The 19734-nt window shown below is 41.9% G+C and overlaps 1 protein-coding gene across 1 annotated transcript in view; it reads left to right on the top strand.

Annotated features, from left to right (window-relative positions):
• The window catches only part of LOC115094728 (vascular endothelial growth factor receptor kdr-like), a 311596-nt gene that overhangs the window by 150894 nt on the left and 140968 nt on the right, over positions 1 to 19734 (top strand). Inside the window, exon 10 of the mRNA XM_029607986.1 lies at positions 6818 to 6974. Coding sequence (XP_029463846.1) covers positions 6818 to 6974 — 157 coding nt within the window. The remainder of the gene's footprint in view (positions 1 to 6817; positions 6975 to 19734) is intronic.

The following is a 19734-nucleotide window of genomic DNA, read 5'->3' as shown; positions in this document are numbered from 1 at the left end:
TTTAAATAAATAAACATTTTACCAGGGGAATAAAGAGGCAGCCTAGGGGAGTTCCAGGGTGGAGATCAGAAGTATGTGTGGTAGTTGCTGTTTCGTAAGAGAGATACGGCGAACATTACTAAATTTACTTGTACACTTTTACACCTGCTAATTGACTCGTGCAAGTGATCGTGTCACGACTCGATTATTATGACAGCCTATGCATGGGCTTGCCTGAATAGCCTGCGCACATTCGGCAGGTGGTTCAGAACATTGCAATGAGGGTGGTATGTAATTGCCCCAAAAGTGCTGTAATGACACCGATAATAAGATTCTTAGACTGCTTACTCATACAAGCCTGAAGACAGTTTAAATTACTTGTTTTGGGTACTGAGGGGTAATGGACCCCCCCATCATCTTAAGAATACATTGAGATGGCATGTCCCAAATCATCGACCACGCTCAAGACAAGGGGCTTTGCTAGCAGCCTCCTCTATTCATGCTATGTGTAGGGCGCAGCTGAGAAACAGAGCACATCCTCTCTTCGGAGCAAAACTCCTGTACAGCTCAGCTTGGAACAGAACTGCCTTGCATTCTGGAAAAGGTTCACGCCTGGACGTTTCCTGGCAAAGGGTTGGTAAGGAAATTGGCCAAGAGGATATTTCATTTGGGTAAAAGGATTCAGGTTGGTCTACTAGAAAGGGGCTGTTAAGGTTTTATGAAGATGCTGTGAGGTGGACTGGAGGATTTTGGGGTGCTAGGTCTCGTTGTTGGTATTTTTTTTTTATTTTAATTCGTTATGCTTGTATTGTGCATGTAATTGCTATATATGATGTATTTTTATGGAGCTTTGTTCACTGCTTTGGGTTTATCTCTTTGAAATCGTGATTGCGGCATACAACATTTGTAAATAAATAAAGGGAAAGGGAATGCACTGTGCTCAGAAGACATAGCTTTTGCTTGCATGGCAAGCTGGCCTAGAATAACCACTGATTTACATGATGTTAGCTGATATTGCAAATGTGACTTTCAAACTTATTTGACAATGGCAGACTATTCTCTAACACATTGCTGATTTGAAGATGGCGTGGGAAGGCCAAATACCCTGAGATCCATGTTCAAAAGCCATTTAGACTGATAACGTGATAGTTGTCCATCTAAATGGCTTACCCGGCTATATTCAGCCATTATACGGATAAATTCTAGCTGGCTAATAAGTTAGGGAGCTAGAATTTAGCCGTATAAGTAAAGATAGGGGCAGTCCAGGGGCGTAACTGGGAGGAGTTGAGTTGGCCAACTAAGTTAACTGATTAACTCTGCTAAAAGAGCTGTTCTAAAGTTAGCCGGCTATTTTCAATAGTGTGGCTGTGCTATTGAATATGCCTCCAAAGTTAGCCAGAGAAGTTTATCCGGCTAACTTTGCTATCCAGACTGTGTCTGATTATGTACCTGCCTGTGCGTGCTCCAGTATATCTCTTCAATGCTGGACCTGCTCATCTACCTTGACTTGCTTTTAGAAATGCTGCCTAAGAAAACACTTATTGAAGTCAAAAGCAGATTCAAAGTTTGAATGTGAAACCTCTGCTCTTTGTGAAATGATCACACTTGTGTTGTTATATTCCTAATCCAAAAAACTGAAACACAAGAATGTTCTGAGAATAGGAGATCTACGGGGGAATATGAGGATCTTTGAAACTTGCCAGTAGAGGCTGATAAGAAATTAGCAGTGGCCTTCCTGATCTCATTTGGGCAATGCACCACAGAGAGAGAGAGAAAGACTACCTTTAAGGCCCTTGTAGTAGCTAGCTATTTATTCGACTGTAGGAGGCCCACTTAGTCACTCGAGGTGAGGTTTAGGTAATAGTGTAGGGGGTAGGGGTTAGGGGCCACTTTGACATGCAAAGTGAGATGTATGAACAACAATGAGATTTGTTCTTATGTTCTTATAATAGACTTAGTTTTTGGGTACTTGCCAGGTTCTTGTGGCCTGGATTGGCCACTGTTGGAAACAGGATACTGGGCTTGATGGACCCTTGGTCTGACCCAGTATGGCATGTTCTTATGTTCTTCTTGTACAATGTTCTCTCACAAACTAGCTTGGACTCTCTACCTGGGTAACATCAAGCTAGGTTGAGAGAACATTGTACAAATCTCATTGTTGTGTGAGTTTCCTCACTCCGAAGGACATTAAATCTTCACAAGTATGTACTGTTCTGTTCGTACGTCTCACTCTGCATGTCAAAGTGGCCCCTAACCCCTACACTATTACCTAAACCTCACCTCGAGTTACTAGGTGGGCCTCCTATAGTAGCATAAATAGCCAACTACTACAAGGCCCTTATAGATAAGAGTCTCTCTCATTACTAACTTGTATCTTATGGAAGCCTGTCAGTTATGTGAACATTTCCACCATATCCTTTTTCCTTTCCTCTTATTCTTCTAGAGGAATAATTCCCAAATCTCTCAGCCAGTCAGGTTTTCAGGATATCCGCAATGAATATACAGGGGATAAATTTGTATTATTGGGTCTCCAATATATCTCATGCATATTCTTTGTGGATATCCTGAAGACCCAACTGGGGTCAATAGGATAGGTTTGGGAACCACTGTTTTAGAGAGTATATTTTGATTTCCATATGATCTGTTTCCATCCTCCTAATGTTTTTAAAACTACTACTATTAATCATTTTTAAATGTTACTAGACATATGCATTGCTGTACAAAAGACAGTCATGCTCCATGGAACTTACAATCAAGTCAAGACAATTATACATAAGCAAGAGTCTGTAGGAATTGTATTTATTGTAGAGAAGTGTTTAGGATTTAAAAGCAGACTCAAGTAGGTGAGTTTTTAGACTGGACTTGAATATGGCCAGAGAAGGAATATGTTGTACTGAATCAGGAAGTCTGTTCCATTTATATGGCACAGCAAAGTAGAAAGGGCGGAATCAGGATTTGGCAATAGGGCACAGACAAGAGTAACTTGCCAGATGAATGGAGTTCACAAGGAAGGGTGTAGAGAGAGAGAGAAGAGAAAACAGGTAATGAGGAGCTGTAAAGTGAATGCGTTTGTAGGTGAGTAAGAGAAGCTTGAACTGTATATGGAAGCAGACAGGGAACCGATATAGCGACACTGAAGGAAGACAAGTTGTGCAGCCCAATTTTGGTAGATTGCAGTGGAGAAAGATGGTTCAGTGGGAGGCCCATGACGAGCAAGCTGCAATAGTCTGAGCAGGAGGTGTTACGAGATCAAATGAGCATTTTGGTAGTATGCTCAGAAAGGAAGGGATGGATTTTAGCAATGTTATAGAAGAAGAAATGACATGCTTTAGCAGTGTTTTGGCTGTGTAAAGATAATCCCCAAAGGGTTCAAGGGATCCAGAAGGATGAGAGCACCATCTACAGAGACAGAGAAAGAGAGAAAGCGGAGTGGGTTAGGGGAGAAGGGCCATGTTTGTGGGACATCCAAACAGCAATGTCAGACATGCAGGCTAGAATTTGGGACTGGATTCTTTGGGAGATTTTTGGTGTGGAGAGGTAGATCTTGGAGTTATCAGCATACAAGTGGAAATAAAAGCTGTGAGAGGAGCTCAGAGCACCAAGAGAAGAAGTGTAGAGAGAAAAGAGAACCCAGGACAGAGCCTTGAACACACTGAATGACAGCAGAATTGTAGTGAAGAAAGTACCACCAGAAGATACGGTAAAAATACAATATGAGAGGTAAGAAGAGAACCAAGATAGAGCAGAGTCCCAAACTCCAATGGAGTAGCGTGCACCAAGGAGTAGACAGTGATTGATGGTATCAAAAGCAGTGGACAGGTCAAGAAGGATGAGGTTCGAGTAAAGGGCCTTGGGCTTGGCCTTAAAGAGGCAACTAGAGACTTTGGCAAGCTCAGTTTTGGTGGAATGTTACAAAGGTGTGACCTCTAGAACTGTGCTCAGTGCTCCTCCTGGGGGTCTCAACAGTGCCTTACACAAGGGCAGTATTACCTCATCTTCCCATATCCCAATCCCCTAACTATTTGTATAACCTGCCTTAGTCACTTTGCATACAAGATCAGATCAGGTTGGACTACACTGAACTGGGAGAGCACCCAGGACCAACTAGCATTCTATAAGTCTCTTTAACTTCACGATTCCAATGTATTGTTGACTTTAAAAAAAAAAAAAAAGAAACTAAAGCACAAGCTCATTTCAGGTGGAAATGATGTCTAGGAATCTCCATAAGACGCTCATGTAAAAAACTCAGATCTGTTCAGAAACGAGTCCCAGCTGGTTCCGTATCTGCATGTTAACGAGAAGCTGAACATTTAGAGTGCACGCTCATATGGGGGTCTCTATAAATGAGTAATGTCTCTTGGGGCAGGAAGTGTCACGCAGCTGAACGTGTGATAAATTGGATTGGGAGGCTGGGCAGATTGCTAGCCCTATATTTGAGATGCACCAACTTTATTTTTTCATATTATTTCAAGGGAACTGATTGCTAAAGCCATCTTCTCTTTCTTTCTCGCTTACTAAGAAAGAGAGCATTTTTCGCTGAACTGAAACTGCAATAAGAATAACAATCGTAAATGTCACAAGAAACAAAAATGAATTTTACATGGTTACCATATTTATAAATATTTACGCTTTCTTTGAGATTTGCCATTTGCTTTACAATTGTCCCTTTTAAGAGGGTAACTTTATAATTGCCTGGATAGTCTGCTGGTACTTTTTACTCAAAGATCTTAGCTCTAATTTTCAAAATAGACATATGATCGCAAGTGTGCTTTGAAAACGTATGGGTTCGCTGGTTACATGCCTGGATGGACACAGAAAATAATAGACTGTAAATATATGATGAATTCTTATATGGTTAAATTCAAAACAACATCATATTTGTGCAACACTAATAGCATAGAAATTTGATTATCTGCACGGAGTAAACCTCATATAAAATGGCGGGCTTTAATTCAGATAGCCCTGTCGACCATAGAAATAGTTGTGCGGTCACCACTTTGATACCAGACCGTCACTATAATATAATCATTGGTTACTCCGGTTTGGGATATTATGATTTTTATATAGTTTTTTTCATTTTTTCTTTACCATGACTTTGTGTAGGGCAGTAAAGTAACACTTAAGTAGCACTTATCATGACTGTGGGTGCAGCGGGGATATCTGGCTGGCAGTGGCCCGACATGGCTCGTGTTTCTGACAGCTTCTTCAGGGGCCAAAACGTGCCAATTCTGTGGTAGAAAAAAGCATTTAAGCACCAACTTAATGCAAGTTTGAATAACAGACGCTGCTTACTACGGTATACATGCAGTTCCCAAGTCTGCCCTGCGGACAATTCTGCTGCTCGGCTGCAATGTTTCTCGTTGACAGCTGGATCCGCCATTTTGAAAAGCTGTTTTTTATACCTGCCTGTGAAGTTTTGAAAGGAAGTAATTGATGCATCAATTACCTCTGGTAGATTGCCAATCGAAAACTTAAATGAGCGAGGACCATTCAACCATATCGTTAAGGCCCTGCGGAGATTGTGTGGCTAAAGTGTATATCCTGGCTTGCTGATGCGGTTACAAATTCAAAGTAAAATATAATACATTTTTTGAAATTTTGTTTGACAGCACATTGAAGATACGGTTTACACTACAGGATACTTGTTTTTTTGGTTGTATACGATTTGATTGATAAAACAAGTGCTTTGGTTCTTTATTTTAAAGTGTATATCCACCATTGCTCGAGGCAGTTCAGAAATTGATTTAAATCACCACCCCATGGGTTAGGTGTTACTTGTTCTAGGATTGTCCATCGCATCTGATCAAACGTGTGGCCAAGTGTTATGCAGTGACTGACCATAGGTGCTTCTAAATTAGCTGTGTTGAGGCGACTTCTGTGTTCACGTAATCGTGTTCTAACTTTTCTGCTGGTACGTCCCACATATAAAAGTTGACAGGGACATTGGATTAGATAGACGACCCAGGATGAGTCACATGTTGTTGAAGCTCTCTTTTTATAAATTAGGAGGATCATTTCAATTAAAACTTCCTTGTAAATGTATTCTTAAATATCAAGGCAACAGATATGTTTTCCATGAAGTAGCACAATTTCCTGAGCAATAAGGATGTCCCCACCATTGGTAGTGGTAGTACTTAATGTAACAGCTTAGATCCTTGCAGAAATATAGGCTTGTCAATGTGTTGTTTGGTTTTTTTCTCTTTTCTTATTTCTCCCCATTTGTGGTCTGATATAGATCTTTAGATTTATGTTGTTCTATGAAACTTTTTTTTATGCAATTGTAACTAAAGAGTCTTTTTTCTGTAACTAAGGTTAATTACGTGGAAGATTTGATTTAAAATTTAATAAAGAAATAATAATTTAAAAAACTTATTTCAAATGCTGCAGCATACTCTTCCTTAGGCCTGGATTCTCTAAGGTCGCAGACCTTAGAGAATCTGGCGGAAGCGGGGGGCAGTCCTGCGATAGCCGGCAGCGATCGCACCTCCGCGGTGCAATCGCTGCTGGCTTTCGCGCCGAATAACTACACCATAAAAGGTGTAGTTATTTGACGCAAAACTGGCAGCGATAAGGAATCTTACTTTTCACCACCAGTGATGTGTCTGCAGCGTCGGCCCCCGGTGCCGCTCCGACTCCTCCTCTTCCGGGGCCGACTCCGCCCCAAGCTAGCTGTCACGTGCGATAGCATTAGAGAATGACCCCCTTAGACTGCACTGTAAAATGTTTCCCTTGATTCTAAAGAAAATGCATCCTACATCAGTTTGAACTTGTGCTTCGCAGATTTTTCAAATTTGTGTGTCTTGAACAATAACTAGTCTTTTTTTTACTCCTTTTCTAGCCAAACCCACAATCTACGAAAAGGAGACTGATTTTGATAAAATTGAGCCAATCCTGGTGGGAAGTGAGCAGATTCTTCAGTGCACTGTATCTGGAAACCCTCTTCCCACAATCCACTGGGAGTGGCAGCCATGTTTTACCACATCTTCCAGTACACTGTAAGTCAGTCATAGAATACTTTTAAACTGTGCTTGGTGATGCATGCTAAATTTTGTATTTTGGGGAAATTCTTGCGTACTCTTTTAAGATTTTTAGCAAGATGTATGAAAGTTAAACATTCAAGACTTTTTAGGCAAGTTTCATAGGACATGAAAGCACTTATTAGTTTTGGCATTTTGGCCATTTGTCTGTATTTCTGTAGTCACCTAGCTACTGTGCTCTGCTTGAACGGATTTGCTTGAAATTAGATAATAGACTTTGCCACTGAAATGCAGTATAAATTGAGAAGAACACTGAAATTCTTAAAATGTTCCAAAATCATTGTTCTCATTTGCTGTTTCCCCATAGAAAGATGGTTGTGCACACACACACACACACACACACACACACACACACACACATATATATATATTACTCTTTGTAGATGTCATAGACTAGTTTGGCATAGAAATATATCAAATATATGTTACTAGGTTACTAGAAATGTAGGCAAAGTACTACTCAGATATGATGGGAGTGAGGGCTGTCAGTAGTTTGAAGTGGCTATGAATCTCCATATGAGCACCTGTGGCCTGCACACACCCTAGGAACATGAGGCAGAGACACCCAGAGCTGCTTCTGCTGAACGAGTTCCAGGTACCTGAAACAGAGGAAAAACGGCAGGTGGAGCAGAAGTGGGTTTGAGGGATTCTCCTAAATTATCTTGTCAGTCCTATTTCAGAAGAGGCACTGCTGTCCTCCCTTCATGAAACATGCCTACTTTGGGTACCCAAGTCAGCAGATCAGGAGCTGACATGTCAAAATGGGGATACGCTATAAGATCTGAAATCTGCGATTGTGGCGAGAGGCAGACCATGCAAGACCTTTTGGTCAGCCCATTGCTTGATAGCCCTTGCACAGTGCAGTATCTTGACGAGGCCAACTCACAAATGCCGAAATGTGCTGGCCAATGGAAAGAAATATGACTGGTGGATGGACATGAGAAGAAGAAGACTACTTTCTTTTATAGCTAGCGTATATTTTCCAACTTGTTTCTTATTTCTTTGATTCCTTATTTCCATGATTTTTTGTTTCTTTATTTCCAAGGCTGCAATACTTGGGGAGTGAACAGTAATTCAGTCAGTGTACTGCTTAGTTTTTGATCTCTCTTACGTTTGAGTTTACCAACATTGTCAATTTATACCATTTCCAGTATGATGAAAGACCATTGGAGATGTAAGGGGCCTCATAGTTCACTGAATACTTCCCTTTGCTGATATCAAAGGTCACACTGATTGCCTTAAAAATATCATAGAGGTCATGGGAGATTCCTGTTGCAGAGCCCCAGGATAAAGTCTTATTCCAGTCTGGTGATATGCATTCCAGATGTTCCCAGTGGTCAGCCTGCTATGACATCACCTCCTCCCTGTTGACATGATCTGCAGAAGCCACTTAAGTGACCCCTACTGCGGGTTGCTGACAAAGAAGCAAGCTTAAGGAGTTGGTCCTTTGGGAGTTCCTTTGGAAGCAATTGAGAAGATCTTAGACTGGCATTTGAAAGTTTTTAGAGGTGGTGATTCGACTTATAGTTAGGATGTAGTTGTAAGTGGGTTGATTATTTGCTGTAATTATGAGTTATTTCAGCAGTCAGATTAGCAACTCTGTCTTCCAAGGGAGAGTGGGGTGGATTCGAGTTATGTTTCTTGACTATTTTTGTACTTTTATTATTATTGTTACATATGCGTGCGAAAAATGCTGTAGCACACAGTGCAAATGCAAATTAGTTTTTGGGGGGGGGCGGGATTGGGGAGGAATATTGGGTGGGAATTAGTAAAATTAGGGGCCATCTCGTGCTGTGCGATAGCATATCACATGGTATCATATGTTTTTAATGCCAGAAATAACTACACCTTTTTCTCTTGCATTAAGTTGTGGGATATGTTCATAATGCAATTTGTGATAAATTTTTGGAATTGCATTTTGGCCATTTCTGGGTTTGGGAGGGGGAGGAGGGAGAGGGAGTGGGAGTGGAGTAGACAGAGCCTCTAGGAAGGGCCTCACTGTGTGCACCTATTTATATCTCTATAGGAGGGCCACCTGATAGGTCGAGGTGAGATGTTAGTGGTGGTTTAGGGTTTAGGGGCCAGTTTAAGATGTAGAGTTAGACGTACGAATAGCACAGTACACCTTGGTGAAGATTTGATGTCATTTAGCGTGAAGAAAGTCTTTCAAAGTTGAAATTTTGTACTATGTTCTCTCACCCTTGATGGACTCTCAAGCTAGGTGGGGTGGGAGTTGAGATGGAGCTGCCAAAGGTGGGGTTGGGATATTTATGTTAGGAGAAAGTGGAGGGAGATGCATCTGAGGTAGATCATTATAGTTTGGATTTTATCCAAGGATCATTGGGATTGGGTGAACAAAATCCTAAGGTAAGTAAAACAATAAATACTTGTATAAAAATGGGGGAAAAAAGCCAACATCTGGAAGCTATGTACACTAATGCTCATAGTATGGGAAATAAAGTCCGGATCTAGAGGCAGACACAGAAGGAGCTGACTTGGATGTAGTGACTGTCATGGAGATGTGGAACACAGAAAAGCATGATTGAGATCTAGTTATACCAGGCTACAATCTATTCAAGAGAAGAGAGCTGGGTAGGAAGGGAGGGAGGGAGGAGGCATGGCAGTATATAAAAATAATATTGATGCAACAGAATTGCAGAGTTTATGAGGTAAGGAGGAAGCACTGTAAATTCCAAGAACTTATCCAAACCTTTTTAAACCCAGCTATATTAACTTCACTAACCATATCCTCTGGTAACAAAGTTTCTCTGATTAGTTTTAAATGTGCTACTTGCTAACTTCATGGAGTGCCCCTACTAGTCCTTCTATTATATGAAAGAGTAAATAACAGATTCACATTTACCCATTCTAGACCTCTCTAACCATAAGGCCCAAAGGCCAGACAAGGAGATACTAGGAGACCCGAAGGCTGCATGTTAGGTAGGAGGCCTGAGAAGACCAGAGAGCTAGGAGGAAAGCCTGAGAGAGCCATAAGGCTAGACAGTAGGCCCAAGAAGGCCACAGGGCTAAGGCTAGGCAAAAGGTCTGAGCAGGCCACAAAGCTAAGCAAGACAGAGCTGGGAGGCCAAAGAGCTATCATGTAGACTCGATAGCAAGGCATCGAGTATTAGAAAAGGCAGAGTTAAATAGGCCAAGCCCTGCTGAATCAATAACCCATGGAGACTATGACTGGAATGAGAGCAGGTATAGCTCCATGGGGTCCTCTAATGTCAGGAAGGCTGCATAGCAGGCAGGATCCTAACAGTCATCTGGGATCCAGTGATCACTGGGTGGTGTTGGTCAGAATTAGAGCACAGGAAATGACGATTTATTCCAATGTGAGATCCTATACTTCAGGAAAACTAACATTGTAAACTGCAGATTACCTCAAGGAATCATCAGCTGGATGAGATTCTCTAGGGGAAGAAGAAGAGCAGTGGACAAAACTAAAAAGAGATGATATAAGGGCAACTAACCTTTTTTTTTTTAGAAAAGTAAATAAAGTTAAGAGAAAAATGAGGCCATTTATGGTTTTCTAAAGAAGTAGCTGAAAAGGTAAGGGAGAAAAGGTTAGCTTTCATAAATTATAAGAGATCACAGAAAGAGGAAGGTAGGCAACAATCTCTGGAAAAGCTAAGAGATACTGGGAAAGTAGCCAGGAATGCAAAAATTAAAATGGAAGCATTTCCTGCTTCATTCCCTTTAGGCCTCCTAAGCATAAAGGGAAGGAAGCCCAGGCAATTCCTCTCTGAGCCTGTGACTCTCCCTGGCCAGCGCACACTGGACTTGGTTCTCGGCCGGTCCAATAGACTTAGGAGGAGCACAGTCCTTAGCGGTTTCCACTGAGGGAGCAGTGAATCCGCTGGTCATTTCTCTCAGCCCTCCTGAACACCTCCTGAACACCTCAGCCGGGGCTCCTCCAACAATGCGGCACTGAGGCTGTCGCAGGAGAATGACGGGACTGCAGCCATGCTGGGAGGGGCCATCTGCGGAGCAAACCTGGCGGTCCCTGTTCATATCTGTATCGGAGGATTGGGAGGCATTTTGAAACTGGACATCTCTCCACGGGAGAGATGGATCTCCACGGGAGAGATGGATCTTCTTTGAGTCTCTCCTTACAACCCTTGGTGAGCGCTGCTGAAGTCCACCTTCTTTGTGGTCCGTTTTAGTCTGAGTGGATTCAGCTATCTCCAAATGTGCCTTGGATATTGTGCTGTTGGTAATATCAGTTTCAGAGCTCAGAGAGGCTCACTCCCAAAGATGACAAGAAATTGAACTAAAGATGACAAACGCAGGAACACAAGTACAAAATTGCCAGGGATTTCAGTTAAAGAAACTTTCAAGAAATACTTTATTGAAGTTCTTGGATTGCCTGATGAAGCTTGTCTGCCTTCTCGAAGAAGAGTTGGGAATGGCCATACTTTAGGCTCAGACTTACCACTTGATTTGTCTGCTATTTTAGAGAGCTCCAAGTTTCAGATAAGTGCCTTTTGCTGCATTAAATCAGCAGATACAACAGCCATTCAAGAGAGGCTTGCATTGCTTTGGCTAGACATCAGCAATAAGTTTTGAGAATTTGTAACATGCCTCCTTGATACTTTGTAGCCGTTTTCAATTCAAATGTGTAGCAAGCTGATCGCTAAAAAAAAGAAACCACATCAAAGCAAAATTACAAACGGCTCTCCTGCAACATTGGGCAAGTTTCAGTCAGTCAGATTCTGAAACCATTACACAGTTGTGCAAGCTATAAGATTTTGGACTTACAAATTGGGATACAAGTTACCAATATGGACAGATGTTTTTGCATTTAGTGAAATATTCTTGTTATCATTGGTCAAGATATACAGAAGGGATTATTTGCATCATCCCTATTATAAAAACAAAATTCCAACAAAGAAAATTGATTTCACAGCAGTTTTGAGAATTTAAAAATGCAAAGATTGATCTCATAGCAGTTTTGAGAATTTTTGAGAATTAAAACAATTTGCAACATTGGCATTTTATTTTAAAGCAGAAAAAGAGACTTACAAAATTGAGCCGGTGACTGAATTTACTGGTTTAACAAGCTTAGGTCATAACCTAAGATACCAGTTCTGAGGCTCTGTCTCTTCATTATAAAAAAAAACATACAAAACATTTTAATTAAAAATAGTAAAATGAAAAATTGAGATTTATTTTAGAATTTGAATAAAGAATAAAAGATTTCTTAACAGATTTATATTGGTGACCCACGATCCAGTAACAGTTAGTATATATATGTGGATTGAATTGGATTCTAACTGATCCCCTCTTTATTTTGGTTCTTTTGTTTTTGAACAAGACTTAAATATGATTTTGAAATATCAGTTTCGTCAAGCCCATGCTTTTTTTTATGGGAACTATATCTCTGTTTATCCAGATGTCATTAAATCTACTCAAGAAAGAAGGAAATTATTTCTTGCTATACGTCAAGACGTCTTGTCATTGGGAGCAACCTTTTTGCTTAGATATCCGTGTAAATGTTTTATTACTTATGTCAGTTCTAGATATAATTTTCTTCTCCCTGAATAATTGCATTTCTTTTTAGATCAGAAGAAGTCTATAATTTCAGTGCCCTCAGTTGGTGTTCAACAAATATTATGAACCTCGACCTCGTAGCTTTATTTCTTATTTTTCTTTTCTTATGCTCCCAGAATTATCTATATCTCCTCTCTCTGTTGTTGTGAACTATGGCAATGTACTTTTTCCACTTTTTTCTTTTCACAATTATTTCTACTGTAGAAATATTTACTGCCTTTTCTTTGTCATTTATGGCTTTGTAATGATAATCTCATAAATAATAAAATGGAAGAAAAACTAGCAAATACTATAAAATAGAGTGACAAATTTTTTTTTTTTAGAAATGCTAGAGATAGAAGGAAGTGCACAAGTAACATTTTGAGTCTTGGAGGTGAAGGGGAGGAATAGGTAGAGGCTGGTGAGGAAAAAGCAATAGTACTTAACAATATGTCTGTTTGATGTTCATTGTGGAAAGGCCAGGAGCAGAACCACATAAAATGATCACATATAAAATTGGCGATGGGGCAGGATGGGATACATCCGAGGGTACTAAGGAAACTTAGAAGTTCTGGCTGCTCTACTGGCTGACCTTTTTTATGCTTCTTTAGAGTTGGGAGTAGTTCCAGAGAGCTGGAGACGGGTAGGTGTGGTTCCTACTCATAAAAGATGAAATAAGGAGACTGGGAATTACAGACCAGTTAGCCTGATCTCTGTGGTGAGAAAATTAATGGAATCACTGCTAAAAGAGAGGATTGTTTGTTTATTTATTTAAAAAATGTATATGCTGCATTATCCAAGGGCTTATTTATTTATTTATTTAACCGCTTTTTTTTTATACCGACATTAAAATACACATCGTATTGGTTTACATTTTAACAAAAAGGAGGAAATTACAATAAACAGGGGAGGGGACAACAGGATAACTGATAGAATAGTAAGTAGAAAATAGGGAGGAAGCAAACTTAACAGAAAAGAACCAGTAAGTAGTGAAAAATTAAAAATGGGAGGCAAGTTTACAAAATTGCAGCATTGTTACAATAATTAGGAGATTCAGCTGGTTACTGTGGAAAAAGAAGGAAGAAACAGAAGGTTTTATAATAGGTATGAAGGTGGAGGGGAAATTGCAAGGAAGCAACAGGGAATTAATCAGGGAAAGCCTGGTGAAAGAGCCATGTCTTCAGCATTTTTCGGAGCTTGTAAGGGCATGGCTCAAGGTGTAGATTGAGAGGGAGGGAATTCCAATGAGTGGGGCCAGCAATCGACAAAGCACAATCTCTTGTGGCTGTAAGTCGGGCTTTCTTAAGTGGGGGGACTTGTATTTACGGTTCATTCTGGTGGGGTGAGAGGATTGGGTAAATTTCAAAGTTTCACTTAGCCATGAGGAGTTGTCATTATGAATGGCTTTGTGAATGATGGTAAGGATTTTAAAAAGTATATGGTATGAAATGGGGAGCCAATGTAGGTCCTTGCGGATGGGAGTTATGTGATCAGATTTGTGGGCGTTACTAATGATCCTTGCTATAGCGTTTTGCAATATCTGTAGAGGTTTGATAGTGGAGAGAAGGGAGGCCAAGTTGCAATAATCAATCTTGGAGGATAAAGTGGCTTGGACGACAGTTTTGAGATCGTGTGTGTGGAGTAGGGGCTTGAGCTTTTTAATGACCATGAGTTTGTAATAACCTCCTTTAATGACAGAGGAGATATGGTTTTTCAGGTTCAGATGTGCGTCAACTAGGACGCCGAGGTTTCGTACTGGGGTTTGAGATGTGAGGGTGGTGATCATAGGGTCTTTGGAGGGAGAGAGCTTGAAAGTTTGCTGGTTATGGATGAGGAGGAGCTCAGTTTTTGCAGTGTTGAGGTAAAGCTGAAGGGAAGTCAGGTAGGTGTTGATAGAGGAAAGGCGTTTTCCCCAGAAATTTAAGGTGGCAGAAAGAGAGTCTTGGATGGGGATGATGATTTGGACATCATCTGCGTATATGTAGAATTTGAGGCCTAGATCAGAGAGATGGTGACAGAGGGGGAGGAGGTAGATGTTAAAAAGGGTAGAGGAAAGGGAAAAACCTTGGGGAACACCTTGAGAGAGGGTGAAGTGGAAGGATTCAGAGGTAACTAGTTTTACAAAGAAACGTCTGTTAGAAAGGTAGGAACTGATGGCTCTCTGAACGGACGCGTTAAGCGGATGCTCCCAGAATTTCCTCTTACCGCCGAAGATTTTCCTTGGTCGAGGTTGAATTGCCAAAATGCCCCACAAGAGAAAGGGCAAAGTGAGGGTCTATCCCCCCGAACCCACACTTTTGTCTGGACAGCGAGTTATCCCGCAGTACGCGACGCCGATACCCTCACTTCGGGTCCTGAGCCCCGCTGGCGGAAACGGCAGAGGAGAGTCGTCACCGCCTGGGGAAGTCTCATTGACCCCGCCAACACCGCGAGAACAGCTGAGGGCTACCGCCCTAGCCTCTGCCGAGCATGCAGAGTTGACTGCGGAGGAAGCAGCAGTTTTTTCTCAGCTGGGTGGAAGTTCTGCCGAGGTGATCGGGCAGGGAAGTACACCACCTTCTCCCACGACCCCGGAAAGCCCGGTAAGGAGGGTGGAAGATACCGGGAGAGTACTCCAAACATCATCGATGGAGGGAGGAGGAACTGGAGTTGGAGGCGGTGAGAGAACTCCCCTTCAGGTAATAAGACCGGCTGTTATAACCATGGAGTCCTTGTGGGACTTGATAGTTGGAATGAACCGGGTAGTTAATGAATATACCCGAGAGACGGATCAGAACTCCCTCAAAACATCCTCTTTAGAAAACCAGCTAAAAAGAGAGAGTGAAGAACAAACAAGCAACTTAGTACAAGTCAGAAATGACTTGAAACAGATTTCTGAACTAAGTGTGACATCTTTAAAAGAACAAGTAGCCTCAATGCGGAGGCTTGAGTCTGTGGAGAATTATTTGAGACAATTGAACATAAGGATCTTGAATTTTCCCAAGATAGTGGGCGAACTGCCATTAATTACTTTTAAAAGATACCTAAAGGAAATCTTAAAGATCCCGGAGGAAATGATACCAACCCCGAAGAAAATTCTTTTCCTAAAACAGAGACAGAGTCCAATCCAAATATCCCCCGTCGGGGCTACAGGAGGTTTTGAGAATCTGTCTGAATACTTAGAAAGCTCAGGCCTGGAAGTAATAGAGAGATTGGTGTTGTTTGTTTCACTGTACTCAGAATATGATAAATCATTGATCATGAAGTATTACTTTAAAGCTTTAAATGTTACTTATTTGGGAGAGCTTGTCCGTATATTTCCTGATTTGTCTAGAGTTACCCAGTTGCACAGGAGAGATTTCTTGAAAATGCGCCCAGAGGCTCGTACACTGGGAGCAGAGTTTCTGCTAAGATATCCGGCTAGGTGTGTAATTAGGTACTCAGGAAATGTGTATGTGTTTTATAATCCTGATCACTTAAGGGATTTCATAAACGCCAAGAAGTCCGCTCCACTATCTAATGTAGTCGCGTAAAAGTATGAAAGAGGGTACTAAAGAGAGTCTTTCCAATCTGGTTAATTTTCCTTGAGTTTTCTCCTTTATAGTTTCTTCTCTCTCCCCCCATATTTCTTTGGAAAATGTAAAAGGAAATCTATTGCTTTTTTGATATATTGCAGAAATGTTTTGCTTATATAATAACCTTTGCTGTATTTCTATACAAAGTTATCTTTGTGTTATTGTAAAAATCAATAAATAAATAATTAAAAAAAAAGAAAGGTAGGAACTGAACCATAGTAAGGCGGTGCCAGTAATACCAATGTCAGCAAGGCGTGAGATGAAGAGATTGTGGCTTATAGTATCAAAAGCCGCAGAGATGTCAAGGAAAGCAATGAGGAAATTGTGAGCTTGGTCAAGGCCTGTGAGGCGAAAGTCAGTGAGTGAGAGAAGGAGGGTTTCGGTACTTAAGTACTTACGAAAACCAAACTGTGATGAGTGAACTGTAAGCTTATGCAGCTTACAGTTAAATCATACACAAATAGATATACAATACAAGATTCTAAGCAAACTAGTGCTTAAAACTAAATGGAAACATAAAATTCTTAACTGTTACAGACAGAAAAAACATTTGGCATATAGCACCAAGGTTAACTGCCCAGAAATAAGATTACAGGGATAAATTAAACACCTCCCTAAACAAATGAGCTTTCAGATTTTCCTGAAGGTCTTATATCATGCTTCTTTACGGAGTGTGATAGATAGCTGGTTCCATCTTGTTGGACCCATAATAGAGAATAATTTTTCTCTAGATTCTGTTAGTCTTATCACCTGCTAGCTTCGTATGTCTAGTAAGCATTGACCAGCAGATCTTAAATTTCATGTGGGCTGATAAAGCTTAAGCAAGGAATGCCTGTAGATGCCTCACCGCTCATATCTTTATGGACCATTGTGAGAATTTTGAATTGGACACTTTGTTCAATGGGAACCAGTGTAGTGACAACAAAACAGGTGAAATTTGATCGAAATTTGAGGTACCATTAAGAACTCTAGTACCCAAATTTTGGAGGGCCTTGAATGTGTATTTTGGTTGTCCTAGATAGATCGAATTGCAGTAATCTAGCTTAGAGATCATGGGCTCGAGATATGGTTTGAGTTTCCACATAATCTTGATTTTCCAAAAGGCCTGCTGCACCACTTTTTAACATAAGACTTAAATGAAAGATTTGAGTCAAAGGTAACCCCCAAATTTTGTACCTCCTGTGCAAGAGGGATAGTGCAGCCCTGCAATGTGATTGATAATGGGGAGTGTATTGGTGGGGATCTACTGAAATAGATGATTTCAGTTTTTGATAAGTTTAGTGATAGCCTATTACAGCCTAGCCAGCTCTTTATGGCAGTCAAGCATATGGAGATGTGACCTACAGTAACTTTTTAATCAGCTGCATTAAAGCTGGGAAGAATAATTGTATATCGTCTGTGTAAAGACAATATTGGTGATCCAAGCCTTCAAGTAATTTGCAAATTGACCATATGTATATATTAAATAGTAGAGATGTGAATCGTGTGATCGATCGTCTTAATGATCGATTTCGGCTGGGGGGGGGAGGGAATCGGATCGTCGCAGTTTTGTTTTTTTAAATATCGTGTAAATCGGGGGAGGGCGGGAAAACCGGCACACTAAAACATCCCTAAAACCCACCCCGACCCTTTAAAATAAATCCCCCACCCTCCTGAACCCCCCCAAAGTGTCTTAAATTACCTGGGGTCCAGTGGGAGGGCGGGAAAACCGGCACACTAAAACATCCCTAAAACCCACCCCGACCCTTTAAAATAAATCCCCCACCCTTCTGAACCCCCCCAAAATGTCTTAAATTACCTGGGGTCCAGTGGGGGGGGGGTCCCGTTGTGATCTTTCACTCTCGGGCCACGGGTGCGTTGATAGAAATGGCGCCGGCGCTACCTTTGCCCTGTCATATGACAGGGCAAAGGTAGCGCCGGCGCCATTTTGGTTCCTGTTCCCCGATGTCATGAGCATAGGAGATCGCTCCCGGACCCTCACTGGACCCCCCAGGGACTTTTGGCCAGTTTGGGGGGGCCTCCTGACCCCCACAAGACTTGCCAAAAGTCCAGCGGGGGTCCGGGAACGACCTCCTGCACTCGAATCGTATTGCCGTAATGAAAAATGGCGCCGGCCGTACGGCAATATGGCCATATGGCCGGCCGTGGTAGGCCTCGGCCAGTCCCCGCTACCTCTTTCGCTGCCCGTCATCGCTGGAGCCCAGCCAGCAGGGCTCCTCCTAGGTGCGCACTCGCGGGAGGCTCCGCCCTTTAAATGGGACATGGCGGGAAACCTTGGCCCGGCCCCAAGAGATGATGTCATGCTAACAGGGTATTTAAACCCTGCAGCAGTCTCCAGCTCCTTCTCTTTGCAACAGGTCGTCTCCTCGGAGTGCTAGTTCCCTGTTCTAGACGTCTCTTTATCCTGCTCCTGCATTTGATCCTGTTCCTGGTTTGTTCCTGCTTCTGTTCTAGTCCTTGTGATCCTGTGTTCCAGTTCCTGCCTTCCTGACCGGGCTTTCATCCCTGCCTCCGGCCTTCTCCTTGATCCTCCGTTCCTGTCACCCAGTTCTCGGCTTGATCTCCTGGTTTGACCTCGGCTTGTCCTCCCGTCTCTGCTTGTCTGCTGCCCGTCTCGACCCTTGGCCTGGTACTTCGTTCTTGCTTGTCTGCTGCCTGCCCCCGGACCTTCGGATAGGACTCTGTTCCACTCCTTCGCTGCCAGCCCTGACCCGGACCTCCGACCCTGTATTCATCTTCTGCTCCGTCGTCTTCATCGAGGCACCCGCTCCTCTAAGACCTGCCAGCCCCGAAACCCAAGGGCTCAACCTGCGGGGAACGAGGGCTGGTATAGGTGAAGGTCCTGCCGGGTTGTCCTTGCCAGCTCCACCTACCTGAGTCTAGAGCTACTGGGGGCAATCCCTCAGTGGTCCCACCTTCACTCGTCCCGGCCCCAGGGTCCACAACCATAACAGCTGAAGCTGTAGAGTTAGATTGGAGCAATGTTATGAGAATAGATTTGAAGTTTGTTTCTTAACTATGTCCCTTCTGCTTGTTGTATGTAAATTGGCCTTTATTTCATGATAAGTGACAGAAACACTTTTTCCTTTCACATCGGTCATTGAATAGCCTTTGATCCATCAGCATGCAGTACACTTTAAGAATAAAACTACTGACATGAAAAATACATTAAGCAAACTTGCTCCCATTAATCCATTAAGGGCTAAGGAGTCTGTTAAACAGGAAGTAAACGAGTTATATAAATAGAAATGCTTTATTCTAATTTCAGAATGATCCACGGGGAGAAGCCTTGGCTTTGTTAACTTTTACCTTAATGGCTGTTAGCTCTCCTGGTGATCACCAGCCTGAGAAACATTAGTGCAGAGTAACTGTAGTTTGTCCTTAGCTTTTTTTTCTCTCAGCTGTTGAACTCCAAAGATGAAAGCCAGGGTTTAAGAACAGACAGATTTTGGCCAAGACAGAAAAGCAATGCAAGTAAGAGAGAAGAAGTGGAAACCCAGTGACATTTTCTCAGGTATATTACAGTATTTCTGCTGATTCTAAGGACAAGTAATACTAATTCTGATTTATATAACCAGATCCTAATTTACAAGCATAGCACATCAGAAATATGCAGTGCAGGTGCTGTG

Source organism: Rhinatrema bivittatum, chromosome 6 (assembly GCF_901001135.1).
Source record: "Rhinatrema bivittatum chromosome 6, aRhiBiv1.1, whole genome shotgun sequence".
NCBI classification, from domain to species: domain Eukaryota; kingdom Metazoa; phylum Chordata; class Amphibia; order Gymnophiona; family Rhinatrematidae; genus Rhinatrema; species Rhinatrema bivittatum.
Note: the sequence above shows the minus strand (reverse complement) of the source record. Positions and strands in the feature narration are given on the sequence as shown.